The sequence below is a fragment of the Petaurus breviceps genome, unplaced genomic scaffold, assembly GCF_028583685.1.
Source record: "Petaurus breviceps papuanus isolate PSGF00001 unplaced genomic scaffold, PetGlider_PUasm1.0 91041, whole genome shotgun sequence".
In the NCBI taxonomy this organism is placed as follows: domain Eukaryota; kingdom Metazoa; phylum Chordata; class Mammalia; order Diprotodontia; family Petauridae; genus Petaurus; species Petaurus breviceps.
In genome coordinates, this window is record NW_027187400.1 from 21851523 (window position 1) to 21870627 (window position 19105).

The 19105-nt window shown below is 41.0% G+C and overlaps 1 protein-coding gene across 2 annotated transcripts in view; it reads right to left on the bottom strand.

Annotated features, from left to right (window-relative positions):
• Nucleotides 1-19105, bottom strand: part of VPS13D (vacuolar protein sorting 13 homolog D) — a 361069-nt gene that overhangs the window by 183241 nt on the left and 158723 nt on the right. For both annotated transcript variants that reach the window (XM_069078269.1, XM_069078268.1), the window contains 8 exons: nt 17381-17523; nt 12363-12493; nt 11793-11968; nt 8262-8385; nt 6971-7206; nt 4577-4685; nt 2626-2789; nt 1568-1676 (listed from right to left, as the gene is read on the bottom strand). In XM_069078269.1, the coding sequence (XP_068934370.1) occupies nt 1568-1676; nt 2626-2789; nt 4577-4685; nt 6971-7206; nt 8262-8385; nt 11793-11968; nt 12363-12493; nt 17381-17523 (1192 nt within the window). The remainder of the gene's footprint in view (nt 1-1567; nt 1677-2625; nt 2790-4576; nt 4686-6970; nt 7207-8261; nt 8386-11792; nt 11969-12362; nt 12494-17380; nt 17524-19105) is intronic.

Genomic DNA, 19105 nt, shown 5'->3' on the forward strand with positions numbered 1-19105 from the left:
ACAAGGGAATAAGGAAAGTTTTACAGGGCTTGTGATTGCTAGAACTACCTACATAGTGGTACTATCATACTACTATGATTCTTTGGGATGACCACTTTCTTTCCCTGATATGCTTGTTAACCATCTCTTTAATAATATTTCAAAGATTTTAACCAGGATTCCAAGTCAAGCTCATTGGTCTATAGTCTACCGAATCTACTATATGTTCTTTTTGGAAAAATGGGATATTTGTCTTTCCCCAATCCTGTGGTTTGTTCAGTCATGTCTGATTCTTTGGGACCCCCTGGGGTTTTCCTGGCAAAGATACTGGAGTAGTTAGCCATTTCCTTCTCCACCTTATTTTACAGAATAGGAAACTGAGGCAAACAGGGAAAAGTGACTCGCCCAGGGTCACAAAGCTAGTAAATGTCTGAGGCCTTATTTTCCTAACTGCACAACAGGTGCTCTGTGCACTATGGCACCACCTAGCTGTCCTTTCAATTCTGTGGTACTTCTGCCATTTTCCACAATCTTTCAATTTGCACCAATAGACAACAATCACATGAACTGACACATGAACTGAACATCATGGACCGCTATCTATGCTTTTGGGTTATTTTGGGTATCGACTCCCAACTATCATGTGTCTTTAAGTCTAACTTTGAGTCTTTCCCCATACAAAGTAGAGAAAATAACAAAGAAGTAAGAGCTGTGAAGCTCTGTCTTTGTAAATCTACTGAATTCCTCGTTTTTAAAGATAGAAACGTCACACACAGACCCTGCACTCAAAGAGCTTACTGCCCAGAAGGGCAGCAATCCATGTAGACAAATCACTATGACAGTCAAGAAAATAATAAGTACAAAGGAGAGGACAAGGGTAAAATGTTAGGGGAAATCCGGGTAAAGAAAATCACTTTCACCTGATGCTGTCAGGGAAGGTTTCATGAAAGAAGTGGCACTTGAGTTAGGGACTGAAAGGAGAGACTTTAGCAAGGTGAAGGGAAATGGAGTGAACCAAAGTGGGCAAGAGTGGGGAAGGGTAGGACATATCCAGGAATATCAAAGAAGTTCAGATTGGTCAGTGGATCCAGTGAAAGGAAGTAAGGCAAAATATATGAGAATGGTACACTGGAGACAGACTATATAAAACCTTCAAATACAGGCAAGAATCATAAATAGGCAATAGGCTTGCCTAAAAATATTTAATCTGAACAACTGTCATGATTTGGACTCCGTGTACAGCAAACAAAGGGATGTGCCTAAACAACAAAGTAATCTGGATTTTGACATCTGCTAGGAATACACTCACTGGGTCATTCTTGGATGCCTGAGAGAACACAGAAGCAAAAGATAAACAGGAAAGAAAAGACAAGTAGGGAGCAGGCACAGTTCTGAAAGGTTTTGATTAAAACTTCACAGGAGTGCTCCTAATATGCCTCCCAATCACTAAACATGGTCTCCATTTACTCTGGACTTTTCACTGCTAGGAGTAAATCTAGCTCAACGGAATCACTTCTGGGCTGCTGGTTGATTCCTCTTCAAGCAGGGCTTGGAGGCTGTGTAGGCTTCAACTTCAAACAGCACGGACCTGCACAACAAGCCCATGCAATCCACAAGTCAGCTTTCCTTCTCGGAAACTCCATGTCTGTGTCGTACTGCGTCGGCGGTCAGGCTTCCTCAGCATCAAAGGCTCATACCTAGAGAGACAGAAAATGGCAAGTCTGCATTTCTGCTAACACAGAAATGACCTTGTTGGCTCTATGTTCGCTTGCAATATCTTCTACTTTTAAAATCTAATGAAATGCCTGCCTATCTTGGGATGCGATCTGAATATTTCTTAGAGGTAGAAAAAAATTGGGCATCAAGTAAAACGGAAAATAATAAAAGATGGACATAATGTATTAACTTGGAAAATGTACACTACAAGAAATAACACTTAACATTAATACATATTTTTATCTTTCTTACAAAGTCATTTTTTTCTTTTCTCAAAATCTATTTATTTATTTTTAGTTTTCAACATTCACTTTCATAAGATTTTGATTTGTAAATTTTCTCTCTCCTTCTCCTCTCCCCTCCTCAAGACTGTGCAATCAAATACAGGCACTACAGATCCCTTCATATTAAACATACCTTCACATTAGTCATGCACAAAGACGTTTCTGTGAAATACAGAAAGGGATATCTATTCTGCCTATTTTAGACTATTTTAGATTCCTTTAGATGGTATCTGTTCTACTTTACCCCCAATGCCTCCTTTTTTTTTTATTGCCTTTTGGAGGGCAACTGGAGTAAGTAACTTGCCCAAGGTTACACAGCTAGTTTTTTTTGTGGGGGTGTTAAGTGTCTGAGGCCAGATCCGAACCCAGGTCCTCCTGACTCCAGGGCTGGTGCTTTACTCACTGCGCCACCTAGCTGCCCCTGGAATATACATATTAGATAAATAAAAGCACCAGTTTTAGAGATGGGAAAACATGGTCATAGCCTTACCCAAAGTTAAATGATCCCTTTTAAAAAATTCACAATTTAGAAAAATATTTGCTCATATTTTATTGTTAATAATTTACTTCAATCTCAGCTTTAGAACTGCATAGTTGGTCTGAATCTGTCAGTTACGTGTGTTACAAAAATTGTCTTGATAATGACCTGTTGTCTGTAACAGCAGCAAGACCAGCAATATCTAGGATGGCAGACCCTTCGATGGATCGGGAAGCTGCAGGCTTATTAGGGTTGTGAGGAACTGAAGAGCCTTCATGGACCAACATGCCAGTCCCAGTCATCCTCCACAGCTGAGATCGCTTTCCTGGTTCCTGGAGTGCACACATAGGAAAAAATAAAACAGCCATCTCGTGAATTTGGAAGAACTGCAGGGCTTCAGGAGGCAGTTTGCCTTAACTCATATTGTAATAGGAAGAGGATTAGCAAATATCTCCATTTCATGTATCCTTTTGCAATTCTCATTTTTTTTGTTAGTTACATGATAGTACTTGGGAGAGATAAGAAGCAAGAAGATATACTAAGTTCTAATTCAACTCAATTCAACAAGTATTTTATTGAGCATCTTAAGCTGCCTGTGAGGAAACAAAGACAAAAGTCCCTGTCCTCAAGAAACTTATAATCTACTGAGAGGACACAATAACATAGAGAAGAAGATACAAAACATATGAAGTGATTTCAGCTGGGGGAGGGAGGACACTAACGCCTGGGGGGATTAAAGAAAAACTTCCAAAACAGGGCTCTGAAAGAGCATGGAATTCTATGAAACAAAGGTGAGAAAGAACGACATTCCAGCTATGAAACTCAAACTCAGGAAGCTAACTTATCTGAAATTCAAATGACTCCAAAAGCTCAAATAACCAGCATTTTAAAACACAGCCCCCATTCTGGTTCAATGACAGAGAGCTAAATTACAAGAAAACAAAATGAGATGAGGGTTCTCTTTAAAAAGCAAAACAAAACAAAACTACCTCTGAGTTATGCCTTCTTGTCAGTGCAGAGTTCGTCAGGTCTCAGCACAGTGTAATAGAAAGTGCATTTAACTTGCAATCACAAGAACTGAGTTCAAATCCTGACTCTAATCACTGTGTGACCTGTGATAAATCATTTGCATTTTCTGGCCCTCAGTTTCCTCATATGTTAAATGAGACAGAGTCTCTGAGGTGCCTTCCAGTCTTAGATCTGTGACCCCGAGGCTTTTACATTTACAATCCTACACCATAGTTGACGTTTACAAGGATGCTAGAGTCTCTACAAGATCAATTAAGTGCCTCCTGATTCAATTAAGTTTAGTAAAAGTTTGTTTAGTGAATCTTAGAAGGGTCAGACTTGTATTCTGAACCAGATTAAATGTAACTGGGAAATAGTTAACAAAATAAATTTAAATACAACACAACATAGACAGACAATGTTATTTTGTGGTTTTTCTAAAGCAATCTGCATATTCACTTCTGTTAGAGTTTGACACCACTGTTTAAGAGTACTTTAATACCCAAAAAATTCACAATCCAGGTAGGATACATACAACAACTCTCACTTAGTCAGAGAGTGCAATTAACCTCATTGCTAAGCCATTTATAAGAGCTGAAATTTACCTTACAGGCAAGTCCCCAACTTAAAATGTTGGTTGCTTAGAATTCTAAATTAATTTTTTTTCAAGAAGCAGTGTTATAGGGGTTAAGTTCCCATGCCAGTCCACCAAAGCATATTTAACTCATAACACACCTGAAGAAGCAGAGACACAACATGACAAAGTGGACAAGAAAACCAGCTTAGAATCAGGAAGGCCCAAGTTCTATGTCTAACACACACTGGCTGGGTGACCTTGCACAAGTGACTCAACCTCTCGATTCCCAGGTCTCTCCCTAGGACTATAAACCTGGAGAATCACTGCCAGTCTACACTGGTAGAGAAAATTTTCTGAATCAGATGAAACCACAAACTGGGTTAAAAACAACAACCCGAAGTATAATGCTGTGACATCAACTTCACTGAACTAGTGCTGCAGAAGAAGCCTCTAAATTTCAATTAGAGATGCCAGGGACACATCCAGCAGGGCACCCTCCATTTCACGGAGCCCAACAAAGGCCTGCCTGCTTACCTTTTTCTTTAATATAACTCTTTGTGTTTTGGCTGAGACATCTAGGACAAGCTCTCCACAAGTAACAGCCTTGTTGGAAGCCACAGGTCTTCCAGTTCCCTCCTGCAACCTGAAATTTCAAGAAAATCTCACATAAATTCTAGAAAATGAGAGCCTAATCATTTCTACTAAAGAGTGAGTAAGAAGTGGAGCAGAAAGGAAAAAACTTTGTCATTGTTAGCAAACCAACTAGACTTCTTTCCACTTCAAAGACGCACATTATAGGTAGTATGTAGAATATAATGGAGCAGGTTATGGCGTATTTCCATTCTGCAATAATTTCAATGCCTTTTTCTCAGGCGTAAAATGCTAACTGGACAATGGATAGTAAGGAACTTAGTGAGGAAGACCTTCCTCCCAAGGCTTTTGCCAGATTCCTGTCTCTTGTTCCCCTGAAGGACAGAAATCAAGAGAGTCAGGAGTGGAGTCTAATGGTAGCCAGGCAGTGAAGGCTTACTGATGAATAAGTCAGAGTTTAACTCTAGCTTCTCTGACTTCCCTGGGGATCCAAGATCCTAACTTTCGGGGAATGCCAGAACCTGGGCTTTTCAGTGTCTTAGATAAAGTTTCAATGAACTGAGTATATTGCCAAGCCCCAATACCACAAAGACATTTGTTAGGTAAGAAACCTGGAGGAAAAGATTCAGTCCTGCCCCTCTCCATTAGTTACTCTGAAAAAGTGGGGAAACCTCAAAAGGAGATTCAGTGATTGAGTCACACAAACCTCCAAGGATTTGTCCTAGCAACTCCCTGCAGTTCTTTTTTTTTTTTTTTTAAGCAATAGGGGTTAAGTAACTTGCTCAAGGTTACACAGCCAGTTATTTCTGGGTGTGGTACTGAGTATCTGAGCCCGGATTTGATCCAGGTCATCCCGACACTGGAGCCGGTGCTCTTACTCGCTGAGCCACCTGGCCACCCCTAAGCAATTGGGGTTAAGTAACTTGCTCAAGGTTACACGGCCAGGTGTTTCTGGGTGGGTGCTAAGTGTCTGAGCCCGGGATTCGATCTCCAGGTCTTCTCAACACTAGAGCCAGTGCTCTTACTTGCTGTGCTACCTGGCCGCCCCTTTGTTTTTTTTTTTTAAAGCAATCAGGGTTAAGTAACTTGCTCAAGGTTACACGGCCAGTTATTTCTGGGTGTGGTGCTGAGTATCTGAGCCCGGATTTGATCCAGGTCATCCCGACACTGGAACCGGTGCTCTTACTCGCTGAGCCACCTGGCCGCACCTCCCTGCAGTTCTTTTAACTTACCTAACTCAGACAACTACCAAGGGTCGGACTTTAGAACTACAGAGTTGATAAAATTTAAGGGGATTAGTGGAATATTTTCTATTATGCCCTTTGCAAAACTAAATATGTCATACCATTTGTACATAGGACCATGGCAAGGTAAATAGTCAGAAGAGAAGGGTCTTCAGGGCCCAGGCCCCTGAAAGAGCTTCTATGTGTGTCTCAGGTATTTAAGTACCATGTACTGACTGCCAGTCACCCCTGCACTAGGATGAAGTCATCCTGAACAATCTGTCATAGATTGGGACCTTGTTAATTAAGAAAAGGTCCAAATGGCAGTCCCAAAATTAAAAAAACAAATATATGAGTATATTTGTAATGCTAAATATTTGGCTATGGCCCTTCTTTGGTCAGAGAAATCCCTTTTTGCACTTGCTCTGACAATATCAACATGGAAAGAGCAACACTTACGATTTCTGAGAATGACTATATAGAAGAAAAACTACTCTACACATTGTCACAGACTTTTCTTACTTGTCTCCAGACAAAAATATCAGGTCAGAATGATAAGCTTGACAATCCTTATTTGAAGCTAACCTGCTCTACGTGGCTGTTTTTCACAGTTTCTGTAGCTAGATGATTATAAATATTCCAATTTGAAGAGTTTTGATGGGATTTGGTGCTACTAGCAGCCTCACCTAGTCTGCATAAATTCAGGAGAGTCCTGGTATGATACTCAAATGTTAGCCTCACCTAGTATCATCAGTGGGTGGCACAGGAGGGTGCTGATGTTGTTTTGCAACAAAAAATGAAGAAGAAAGGAGCTTTAAACCAGCAGCAAAAAGGATGTAGAGTTAACATAAGGAATATATATTCTTACAATAAGGTTTTGTTAAAAGGTCACTGAGGGAGGTTATTTTGAAAGAGAATATTCTATTCAATTTGGATAATGTTTGGCACTGGCCCAAGGTAAGGGGCTAAATTAAATGAACTCCCAAGAGTTTAGCCCAGGAGTTTATAATAATGACTGACCAGAATTTGTTCTATCACTTGAAAAACAGTTTAAAATTCAATGCCAGCTAATAATCAGATCCTTTTGTTTGCAAGAAGAGTAACAAGGGATTACCCTGAGAATGTATATGTAGCAGCTACATAGATGAAGTTTTCATAATAAAGCTGCCAGTTGTCCTGGAAATCATTCATGTTGCAGCTGATCTCCGAGGAGCCTGCTCCTTTAACAGTTAATGTGATGAAAGGTGGCAGGATAGGCTCATCCCACGCATAATCCAATGAGGTCATGGGCTTCACTTCAGTTTGGAGCCTGGGCTCAGCCACACCGTGCTGAGTAAAGACAACTGGGACCTACAGTAACGGCAAAGAAGACAAAGAGGACTTTCATTCAAAGTGGTGACATCAGGTGGTGAATCAGAGCTTTGCTGGGCAGCTGGTTTACATTCCTGCTCCTTTCTGCCTGTCAATTGTATATGGAAATAACTCCAGGGAAGTTCAGACCCTTCCTTTTAAAACCTGAGAATCTACCTATTCCAAAGAATACTTCAGCAAAAGGGAAGACAGATGTTGGGATGGGGGACTCTTGGCAGGCGACCCTGAGACCTCACACCAATAAATTTCAAAGGACAGCAATTTATATTCTATGGCAATTGTCCTCTTACTGTGAAATACAAGAAAAGAAGAATAAAGGTTTTGGAATGAAAGTATTGTTTTTCACAGAAACCATATAAAATAAGATTCCATCATTTTCATTTAGCTTCTTTGGATGCCTGGTTACAAATCTACAGCAGAGTTAACCATTGCTGTGTTGGACTAATTCTAGGTCTCTTTCTCTCTGGCTACATGGACCTCTAAGAGACTACAACTCAGTGAAAAAATGGTCTATGTAGGTGTGGGGAACCTGCAGTCTTGAGGTCACATGTGGCCCTCTAGGTCCTCAAGTGCAGCCCTTTAGCTGAATCCAAACTTCACAGAACAAATTCCCTTAATAAAAGGATTTGTTCTATAAAACTTGGACTCAGTCAAATGGCTATGTTTGAGGACCTAGAGGCCACAGGCTCCCCACCCCTGGATGGGCTTAGGAATGCCAACTGCTACTGTCAAAAAAAATCTTGGGAGGCTATAAAGTACTATCTGGCCTGGGCATGTCTATTCTGTACCCAGGGCACTCATCAGTAATTATCTGATTACAGACTCAGATTATTCAGTTTTATTATTGCTACTGTTTTTCAGCAATATGAAGGGTACTAGTGGCACTAAAGGGTAAAGGGATTCCTGCTTCCCATTCTTCTAAAAATAAAATGCTTCCAACCATTCTCTTAGGGACAGCAAATACCCCAACCTTCCTCTTACAAAACAGTTGGTGTGCTCCTGAATGGGGTTCCCACTGAATTAAGATTTGATACCTTGGAAAAGTTGTCAATTCGGAAAGGAGGAGGTAACTGATCTGTGTCACTGAATGAAATTCTATATGTGGCTCCTCGAAGAGTAATTTCCACTCGAAGGAAGAAACTTTTGCCCAGGGTATCTCTGCAGAAAAAGGCCATAAAATAGAATTCCTAACATGGAAAGAACAGAGGCTACAGTCTGATCTTCTATTGTTATCAAAATGTCAATACTCCCAGATGTCCAAAAACAAGGAACCTGTGCACCACCCAACACATGCTAGATAGATTAATCCAAATGGGAAGATATATACATAAGAGCATTAAAAATTCATTTAGACAGAGATAATAATTGAACCACTGGGAACTGGCGAGGTAATAACTACATTTATACAATTAAGTTTTCAGTTGCCTATATATGGTATATCCAAAATCATCTTTTTTATTCCAAGTTGGCTTCTTGTTCTCAGCCAATACACTAATGCTTCCTTTGTCAACAGCCTGAATATACTTGGTGAATGAAACTGTCATTTTATTCAACAGACATGACCAAGTGCCCGCCCCGTTCGTTGGTCTTCTTCCTTTCCATCTCCTTTGAGAGCCCGACCCTTTAATCATTCCCTAGCACCCAAATACCATCTTTCCTTATTTGCTGACTCCTTCCCTAATGCTTACAGAGCCAGATTACCGCATCCTTAAAAAACCTGACTTAGTCCTACCAATCCCTCAAAGTATCCTTCTTTGGTTCATCCTCCCCTTGACAGCCAAGCTTCCAGAAAGTTATCTGCATTTAATTTCCCAATCATTTTTGAACCTGTTATAAATCTGAATTCCAACTTCATCACTCAATCAAAATTCTTTTCTCCCAAAGTACCAATAATTTCAGTTGATTAATCCAATGACCTTTTCTCATTCCTCAGCCTTCCTGACCTCTTAAAACATTTTCTATTGTTAACCACCCTCTCTTCCTAGACACTTAAATACTTTTTTCTCCCTGAGTCTACCTCTGTCTATCTCTCAATCTCACCAGTTCCCAGTGGTTCAACTATTATCTCTATCTAAATGACTCCCACATCCCCATATGGGGACTTACTCTTTTTCCTTAACTCCAGCCCCACCATCATCAACTGCCTATTGGATGTGGTCAACTGGATGTGCCAAACACATTTTGAACTTGATGTGTCCAAAAGAGAATTCAATTATCTTTCAAAAAAAAAAACCCTGCCTTCTTTCTGACTTTCCTAACTTCTGTCAAGGGCACCATTACCCACCCATTATCAGCAACTTCAGACTCACCTTTATCTCTTTCCTCTCCATCAATCAGTCTTGTCAATTCTACCTCCACAATCTCCAGCCATGTTACCTTCTTTCCATTCACATGGGGGAGGGAGGTAAGGGAAGTAACTAGGCATAAATAGCACCTACTTTGTGCCAGACATGGCTCTAAGGGCTTTTACAAACATCATTTCATTGAATCCTTACAAGTCTTCGAAGTAGGTGCTATTATTATGCCCATTTTACAGCTGTAGAAACTGAGGCAAATGGAAGTGAAGGGACTTGTGCAGGGTCACAAAGCTAATAAGTATCTGAGGTAAAATTGGAACTCAGGTCCTCCTGACTCCAGAGTCATTGCTATATGCACTATGCCTCCACATGGCCATGACCCTAGTACAAGCCTTCATTACCTCTTTTAGGTAACTGCAGTAACCTGCCTAACTGATCTGCTTCTTGTCTCTCTCCACTCTAATCCATCCTCCCCAAAAGTTATCAAATGGATATTCTCAAAGTACGTCTGACTACACTGTCCATCTGTTCCAGAGGCTCCTCCAGGTGCTTTCGTGGTCTCCAAGATAAACTACTAACTCCTTCTGGTTGGTTTCCTAGTCTTTGGTGATGGCCAACTTTTCCAGGCTCATTGAACATTACTCTGATTCGCACTCTATGTTCTAACCAAACTGGCCTCCCCAATTTTCTCTGGACCACCACTCCCACTCCCATCTTCAGTGTGACTTCACACCTGGAAGGCCCACCCTCCTCCACTCTGCCCTCCCAGAATCCCAAGTTTCCTCCAATGCTCATCTCAAAATGCCACCACCTACAGAAACATTTCCTAATCCCCACAAATTGTCAGAGTCCACCTTCCAGGAAAGTACTTGAGCAAGCGCCTTGAGGGCAGGGACAACCATCACCAGTAGCTACCATGGCAGCTTGTACACAATAGGCACTTAATGTTTGGTGAAAGAATTGGTTTTCTTTGACTACAATACAATTGACTATAAAATGTAAGGAGAAGGAAGAGACAAAGATAACAGTGGTGTCACACACATAAATTATGAAGTCAGAAGGAGGGGCTGATTTAATTCCAAAGATCACTAATTTGATTTTAGACCTGTTGAGTTTGAGATAATGGTCCGAGAGTCAAATTGAGGTGTCTGTAGATAATTAGGGATAAGGATCTGGGCCTGAGGAAACATGTCATACCAAACTGGCCATCAAAAAAGAAATAAGAGAATATATTTCTCTCCCTTCATAGGAGAGATGAGGAAGTGCAGACATAGAACATTACATGTGGATGAAAAGCATTCCAAGTGTTCCTATTGAATTTTATTTATTTTTTTAAAAAGGAGAGGCTGGAACTAGAAATGCAGGTTTGGAAGTCTCGATATAAAGGGGGTATTGCAGTCATGTAAATGCAGTCAAGAGAGAGCTTTACAGGAGAAGAAGATGGACTTCTGTGGAGCTCCCACAACAAGGTGATGCAAAACACAAACTGGAAGATATTACCCAAATTCACAGCCCTGCCCACCATGATAATACATTCCTAACTAAGTCAAACGTAAACAATTTTTGAATTATCTCCCACTTTAATTTTTCCACATTACTGCTCTTTCCCATGAATGTACACAATGAAGCTCTGACCATTAATGCACATACATAAAAATGAATTTAGGGTTCCAAAGTAGATGCACTCTTATAGAATTCCAAATTCTTTGGATCATGTTTCATGGAACAGGAGAAGTAGGGTGATACTGAGACTGTAAAAATATCCCCTGGATTGGCTGAGGCTTTTTATTTTTTACTTTCACTATTACAGGCTTGAAGCTCCCTAGACTGGGAATAAGGAGCCAGTCTTAAGGGAATGGCACTGAGTCACTGGGGAATTTGCACAAACTTGTAAGAATAGATAAAAAATGGGTAATCAAACTCTTCATCTAAAGGTGGGCAGGATGTCCGGAGCTCCGGGCACTCATTAGTTCATCACATGAGCTCAGCACTCTTCTGACAATTCATACTCTTGGACTTTGTAGCCTGTCAGAACAGTCCACCCTGAATACAAGCAGCTTTTTCACTAAGGTGAAGAAGATCAACATTGCCTTTAAGCTCATTCCACCAATACATATATAACATACAGGTTAAAGGTCTCAAAGACATCTATCAAGGCCAAACTAAACAAACAAGTCAAGGGAGGGGAAGGCAGGGGAATAGGAAGTTTCTGTTATTGCATTCCCAATGAAACTATATCTTTTCGGAATAGGGATGCCCTATGTTTACCTCATGTTGATATGGAATGAGTTGTTCTTATTGACTTCAAAGCCTCCAGACCAAACACAGTTGGGGACATCCATCAACCGTACACATAAGAGCTGGTCGTAGTCATTTCGGGGCCAGTGAAAAACCACACTGGAACCAGGGAGGGTAGAGATGTAACCTTCAGGATTGGATGTTCCCTAAGAGATAGCAGCCCATTAAAGTCTAGAGAACAAATCAAGTCATTTTCCAACTTCAAATTGTTAGATCTCTTGCCTCCACCCAAAATGGAGTCCCCAAGTGTTCTCGATTCTTAAACGTGAACACTTTTTGGACACAGGTTTTTTCTAGGTGTTCCAAAATAAATTCAATCATGATTTATTAGAATGGACTGTTAGTTAAAGTATTTGAACAAGGCACCTCTATTACTTGCTTTGACTACAGCAGATAGAAATAGGCATTCCATTCATAATAGGCTCTAAATTCCCAGAAAACTGGGTTTCAGATGATTGCTTCTCAAACAACAGCCAGTTTGTCCAAAGCCATTAGATTATTAGTTAACTACCAGCCACTCTTCATGGGCAAATTTCTTACCTGTCCCTTGGCAAATTCTCTCTGTGCAAAAGCTAACTTATGAGAAGATTTATTATCTAGAAGATAACGGGGTGCAAAGTTGACCATGCAAGTATCAATGTAGCGACCTCGGCCTTTTTTGACATCAATACCTAAAAATAAGAACAAGTCTTATCAGTAGATCCAGAGAAGGAAAAGTATTTGACCAAAACCAAACAAATACAAGCATCCTTCATGATCAAAACTGGGTGTCTCAAAGAGTTCTGTCCTGGACCCTCTTCTCTTTCTATACTATATTTCACATGGTGATTTCATCAGTCCTCATAGATTTAATTATAAATCTAACTCACCCTCCCCTAATCTCTCTGTTGACTTCCAGACTCACATCTCCAACTGCCTATAAGATATCTTGAACTGGATGTCCAGTACACATCTTAAATTCAACATGTTCAAAACAGAACTCATTATCTTCCCCCAAAACCTTTTTCCCTTCTAAACTTACCCTCCCAATCCCCCAGGTTCACAGCGTAGGGGAGTTCCTTGACTCTTCAATATCTCTCATTCCCCTCCCCCCCCCTGCTCCCAGCCAACATGTTGCCAATTTCACCTTTGCAACATCTCTTGAATATGCTTCCATGTCTCTTCTAGCACAGTGTCACACCTAGGGTGGGCCCTCAGTACCTCAAGCCTCAATTACTGAAATAGCCTGCTAGGGGGTCTGCCTGCCTCAAATCTCTCTCCACTCCAGTCTATCCTCTATTCAGCCACTAAAGTGATATTCCCATAGTACAGGTACAGCCGTGTCACCTCCCTATACAATAAACTTCGGTGGCTCCCTATCATCTCCAGAATCAAATGTAAATCTTGTTTGGTGTTCAAAATCCTTCATAGCCTCTCTCCCTCCTACCTTTCTAGTCTTTTTGCACCTTCCTCCCCACAGACTTTTGATCCAGTGACAACGGTCTCCTGGCTTTTACCCAAACAAGACAGTCATCTCTCATCTCTGGGCACCTTCTCTGGCTGTCCCTCCATGACTGGAATGCTCTCCCTCCTCATGGCCACCTCCTGGCTTCTCTGTTTACCTCCAGGTCCCAGCTAAAATCCCACCCTCTACAGAAAGCTTTTCCCAACCCCTCTTAATTCTAGTGTCTTCCCTCTGTTGATTATTTCCTATGCATGCTGCCTCTGGCTTGTCTGGACATGACTGCTGCCATGTTATCTCCCCAATTAGATTGTAAGTTCCTTAAGGACAGGGGCTTTGTTTACTGTGTTTAGTACTGTCCCTAGCACAGAGTAGGTGCTTCATAAATATTTACTGACTCACTAAGCTCCTAATTCAATATTCAACTGCACAGATTTGGGAATGAAAGCATGATCTTATTAGCAGAGTGCAGCTTCCTATTCTATTCTTAGTAGCATTTTTTTCTATAACTACTTGATTCATTATTGGCCACTCTATGTTGCCTAGCCTGATTTCCTTAGAAACACTATAATAAAACCCGACAGAATAGTTGAAAATGGACAGAAATCCATCCACAAACATTTTAGTTTTACACAGCAAAAGTTGGCTACTGTTATAATTTTACGTAACTTACTCTTGCCTATCTGTGTCTAAGCTTATGCTCCAAATATTCACAAACTTAACCACCATCCTCATCCTTGGTCACCCATAAAACATCTTTCATCTGAAGAGCTCAAACAACCAAAAAAAAGTTTAAAAAAACAATAGAACTTCAGTTTCCCTGTGAACCGTTTAAATTATTCTTATTTTATAGCTCTATGTGGAGATACGGAGAAGTTGAGTGGGCTCCCTAGAGACCTGAAGCAACAGACCCAGGAACTTGCCAACTATCAACTTAAACAAATGTCTAGACGATTCTGAAGGCTGTGTAAATCATAAAACATCAAAGAACTTAGAAATGCCAAGTCAATCAGTTTGCTAAACAGGTAAAGCGGTCTCTCCACTCACTTCGTTACACAAGTAAACGGCACATCCCATTCCTTTGCCTATAGTAATGTGGCAGAAGCTATCATCTCTATATCCCTAGTACTTAGACATGCTCATTGTTTAAATTTCTCAATGAGAAGCATCATTTGATGCTCTGAGTCTGGCTTCACAATTAAGGATCAAAGGAAACTAAGCCTCCACCGCCCTGCCAGAACTCCATCAATGTGCCTGTCTGGCCCAGGTGCTGCTGTCTGGTCTCCTGCTTCCAGGTTCTCTTCTTTACGATTCCTTCTCTGCACAGCTGCCACACTGACATTCCTATGGTACACGTCGGACCAAGCTACCTGTGCACTCCAGAAGCTCATGCACCTCCTGTCTGCCTCCTCTAGCTGTCCCTGGCTGGTTTTCCCAGGCTTAGTGGGTACCACTCTCCACATACTGCACCTTCTAATTCTTCCCCTACACAACATCCCATGTTCTGTCTCCTTGACTTTGCACAGGCCAAGCCCCTAGCCTGGAGTGTCTGTCTTCCCACCTTGCTTTCACCTCAAGGTATCCTGGGCTTCCTTCAGAGCTCAGATCAGATGCCCCCTCCTATAGAAGGCCATTCTCTAGCTGCCCAGTGGCTACTGTTCTCCTTTCAGAAGACATTCAGTATCTACTCTGTATAGAATTTGTAATTAAATGTCTATATATATGTTCCTCCCTGCTCAGCTCCAACAGAAAATGAAAGCTCTTTGAGGGCAGACACTATGTATAGAATTTGTAATTAAATGTCCGTGTGTGTGTGTGTGTGTGTGTGTGTGTGTGTGTATGTTCCTCCCTGCTTAGCCCCAACAGAAAGTGAAAGCTCTTTGAGGGCAGACAGTGTTTTGTTTTTTGTTTTTGTGTCTCTCATCTAGTATAGTGCTTGGCTATAGGAGGAACTTAATAAATGCTTGTTGAATGAATGAATACAACACAGTACAAAGACACTTGGGAGTGGGGGGACTTGCTAAGGAGAATGTCTCCCATGGGTGGAAGAGATTACTTCTGGTAAACTTTCTACACATCTGCTAGCTGATAAAAGCCAAATGGAGATAATCCTAAAACCTGAGAAGTCAAAATGGCCATCCCTTCCTTCCCAGGCGGGCTGTGCCTAAAATATGCCATAGAGAGTTATCTACACTGCTCTTCAAAGAGTACAAGGAAGAGAATCCACTATCTCCCATGCAAATTAATTCATGCCTCTCGATGGCCATCAACTGAGGAATGGCTGAATAAGCTGTAGTATGATTATGATAGAATGACTGCTATAAGAAATGATGAGGAGAATGCTTCAAAAAAAACCTGGGAAGATTTACATAACTGATTCAGAGTGAAGTGAGCAGAACCTGGAGATCACAGTACACATTACAAGAATATTGTACAACAATCAACTAGGAAAACACTCATCTATACTGATCAAGACAATGATGCAAGACCATTCTAAAAGACCCATGATGAAAAATGCTATTCATCTTCAGGGAGAGAACTGATGAACTCTGAGTGCAGACTGAAGCATACTTTTTTAAAACTTTATTTTTCTTAGTTTTTTTTTCCTGTGTTCTCTTTTACAACATGGCTAATATGGAAAAACATCTTACATGAATTCACATATATAATTGATATCAAACTGTTTGCCTTCTAAAGGAGTAGAGAGAGGGAAGGAGAAAGGAGAGAACTTGCAACTCAAAATTTTTAAAAAATGATTGTTAAAAATTCTTTTTACATGCAATTGGGAAATATTTAACAAAATGCACAAAAATATATTTTAAAAATGAATTCACGTCCCTCACTACAGGGTAAGTTCATCCCCTCTTTTCCAAGGGCCATGTAGGTCAGTATTCCTCTAATACAACAGGCTGCATCCTCCAGTGACAGTTCTCATACAAAGGACTCTGTAGGAGCTCTGCATTTCACTTACATCAGTCACTTTGTAGAGACACCAGTTTGTTGGAAAAGAGTTTGTTGTATTTTTCCCCATTAGTTCTCTCAGCAGCTTCAAACCCAGTAAGATTCAACCCGTTCTGGCTTGCTTTGGGAACCACATCAAGTAAGTACAAGCTACCAGGGAAAAAGCCAAATTTGACATGAAGTAAGAGAAACTACTCTTCTTCTTTGACAGTCTTAGTGTCAACAAGGTTTAAATAGCAACTCACATTTAAGGGGTGGACAAACAATGAAAGCTCATGTACCAACCAAGGTAGTCCTGAGCACCTGTAAAAGCCAGAATATAACCTAGAAGGCTGCTCCAAGACTATCAGAGAATTCTGTATAAACAATGCCATAATGGCACCTTGAATGTGCACATGGTGGTACCTGACTGTGCAGGTGTTCAGTTCAAATGAACAGCTACTTAGTAAGCTCCTACTATGTGCCCAGTACTGCCCTGTATGCTATGGATACAAGGACAAAGACCAGTCCCTGCCTTCAAGAAGCCTGCATCCTTTCTGGGGGAGATCTTATGCCATTATAAATTAGACACATCATGATTGTTATTATCATTATTACTGTTTTTGAAAAAAGGCAGACAAGTCAAATTTATCTTAATCCCTACAAAAATGCTCCTGGTCACTGTGGGAATACAACTATTCAATAGTTTGGGGCTATGATTTAGTATATTCACCAACTCCAATTTTCCTACATTCTCTTCAGGTTCAGGAGTCTGAGTTCTAATCCTGCTTCTGACCCCAGACTTGACCTTCAGTGCCAGGCAAGTCACTGAAACTCTCTGCTGCAGTTTCCTGGAGAAAAACGCTATCCACATTCCTAGAGTTTGCAAAGCTTAATGAATTTGGGGAAAATGATGGAAAGCCTTTCCAAGTGTTCCTAATTATTCTCTAAAAAATAAGGTTTTGAGTCAAAATGATACTTTTCCTGGTCACTGGTGAATATGAAACTAAACAGACAGTCCTCGAGGGAAAGCTTTGGGTAGATTTTTCTAATTGTATTATGTCACTTCTTGTATTCAGAGAGAGGCAACCTAAGGGCCATCACTGCCCTGTGGCAGGTTATGGCTGCAGTGCCATGGTCAGGGTCTGTCTTAGAAACTGAACCAGAGGTCACATACCGATGTTATAAATCAGGCCAGGCCGGTTTCCTGGTTGGATCACTTTCAGGGCTCGAACGCCACTCCCACCATCCAGTGAAAAGGCCTGGCACCAGCCAGGCACGCCTTCAGGGTGAATTCCCCTTCCGATTCTCATGGTGCAGCTGTTGGGCAGAAAAGCAAATAAGTGGAATATGCCAACAAGACCACAGGTTCAGTGCCTAGCATGGTTGATCACAGCAATTATGGCCTATAAGCATTGGCTAGATGAGTATAAGTGAGCTCACTGAAAGCAGGATTTTTCTGCAGTTTTGTGTAGTAAAGGCTTTTGTCCTCAGGAATGGGTAAAGTTTCCCAGATTCAACAAATATGTGAGCCATTTAAAACAGATGGTAATCCAGCTTGATAAGGCATAAAAGTTTTTGCCAGGCTGTGTAAAAAGGGCCAAAAAATGACAGGTTAAGTTAGTGAATGCCAATACAAGGTAAGGTACTTCAGTCTTACATGATCACTGGTACAGACTGTGGGAGCTCCCCCACTGAAGGAACATGCAACCCTTCTAAGATTGAACAGAGAGTCTTATTGAGGTGCTGTGGCCAAATGTTTTCATCCTGGCTCTGGCCAACCATCTAAAGCAGAACCTCTTCAAAGATAGCTGGGCTGGTCTTGGATGACAGACCCAGAGTCTGTCCAACCTGATGGACCAGACAGAGTTTACACTCCATTGAGAAGAGATTTCAAGAACCCTGGGTAATCTCTATGCCATAATAAGGCCAAAAGTAGAACTTTAGTGGAAGCAAGGCAATGCATCAGTTGAAAAATATTATTATTTGATTGTCTGAACCATTAAGTATAAGACAGAAAACAATGTAGGAGTTATTATTAACTATTCCTTGATGACACTGGCCCAACGTGAATCTAATGCCAAAATGGAAGGATATCAGAAACAGAATAGGATACACTATCCTACCCTTGTAAAAGCCATTCTAGCCAATCCTCATATATTCTCCTTCCCACTTATAAACTGCTTTTGTTTTTTTTAAATCCCTACCTCTTTCCCTTCTGATTGAGTTGTGTCCTTCCCTTCATTTTGAATTCATGTCATCTTTTTTATGTTCTCCATTCCCTTGAGATCATTAATCATGGAACTAAGTTCCATTAATTATCCCTTAATTATGTCTCTTAGCCTCTTCACTAGCTACTTCCCTTTAACATACAAACATGTTTACATCTCATCATTAGAAGTGCGGTTAGAGTTAGGGAAGGGGGAAGGTTTCCTCAAATGTGCTACCCTCCCACTGCCAGGGGTGATGATTTATCTCTTTCCTTCTCACTTGTACACTTCCTGAAAAAGTCTATATTCACCACTCACTCTGTAACCTCTCCTATATCCCTAGTACGTAATACATGACTACTTTAGATTCAATAGTTGTCTCCTAATCATTAAAGTCAGTGGTTTTTTCTGAGACCAGACCCATCTGGCGTGGATGACTACAGCCTTTGCTTACAAAAATCTCCACCGTTGGTTCTGTGATACTCTCCTGGTTCTCCTATTTCTTTCTTTCTCTTTTTTTTTAAAGCAATCGGGGTTCAGTAACTTGCTCAGGGTTATGCGGCCAGTTATTTTTGTGTGGGTGCTGAGTATCTGAGGCCAGAGCCGATCCCAGGTCTCCCGACTCTGGGGCCGGTGCTCTTACTCACTGCGCCACCTGGCCGCCCTGGTTCTCCTATTTCTTTTTTTTTTTT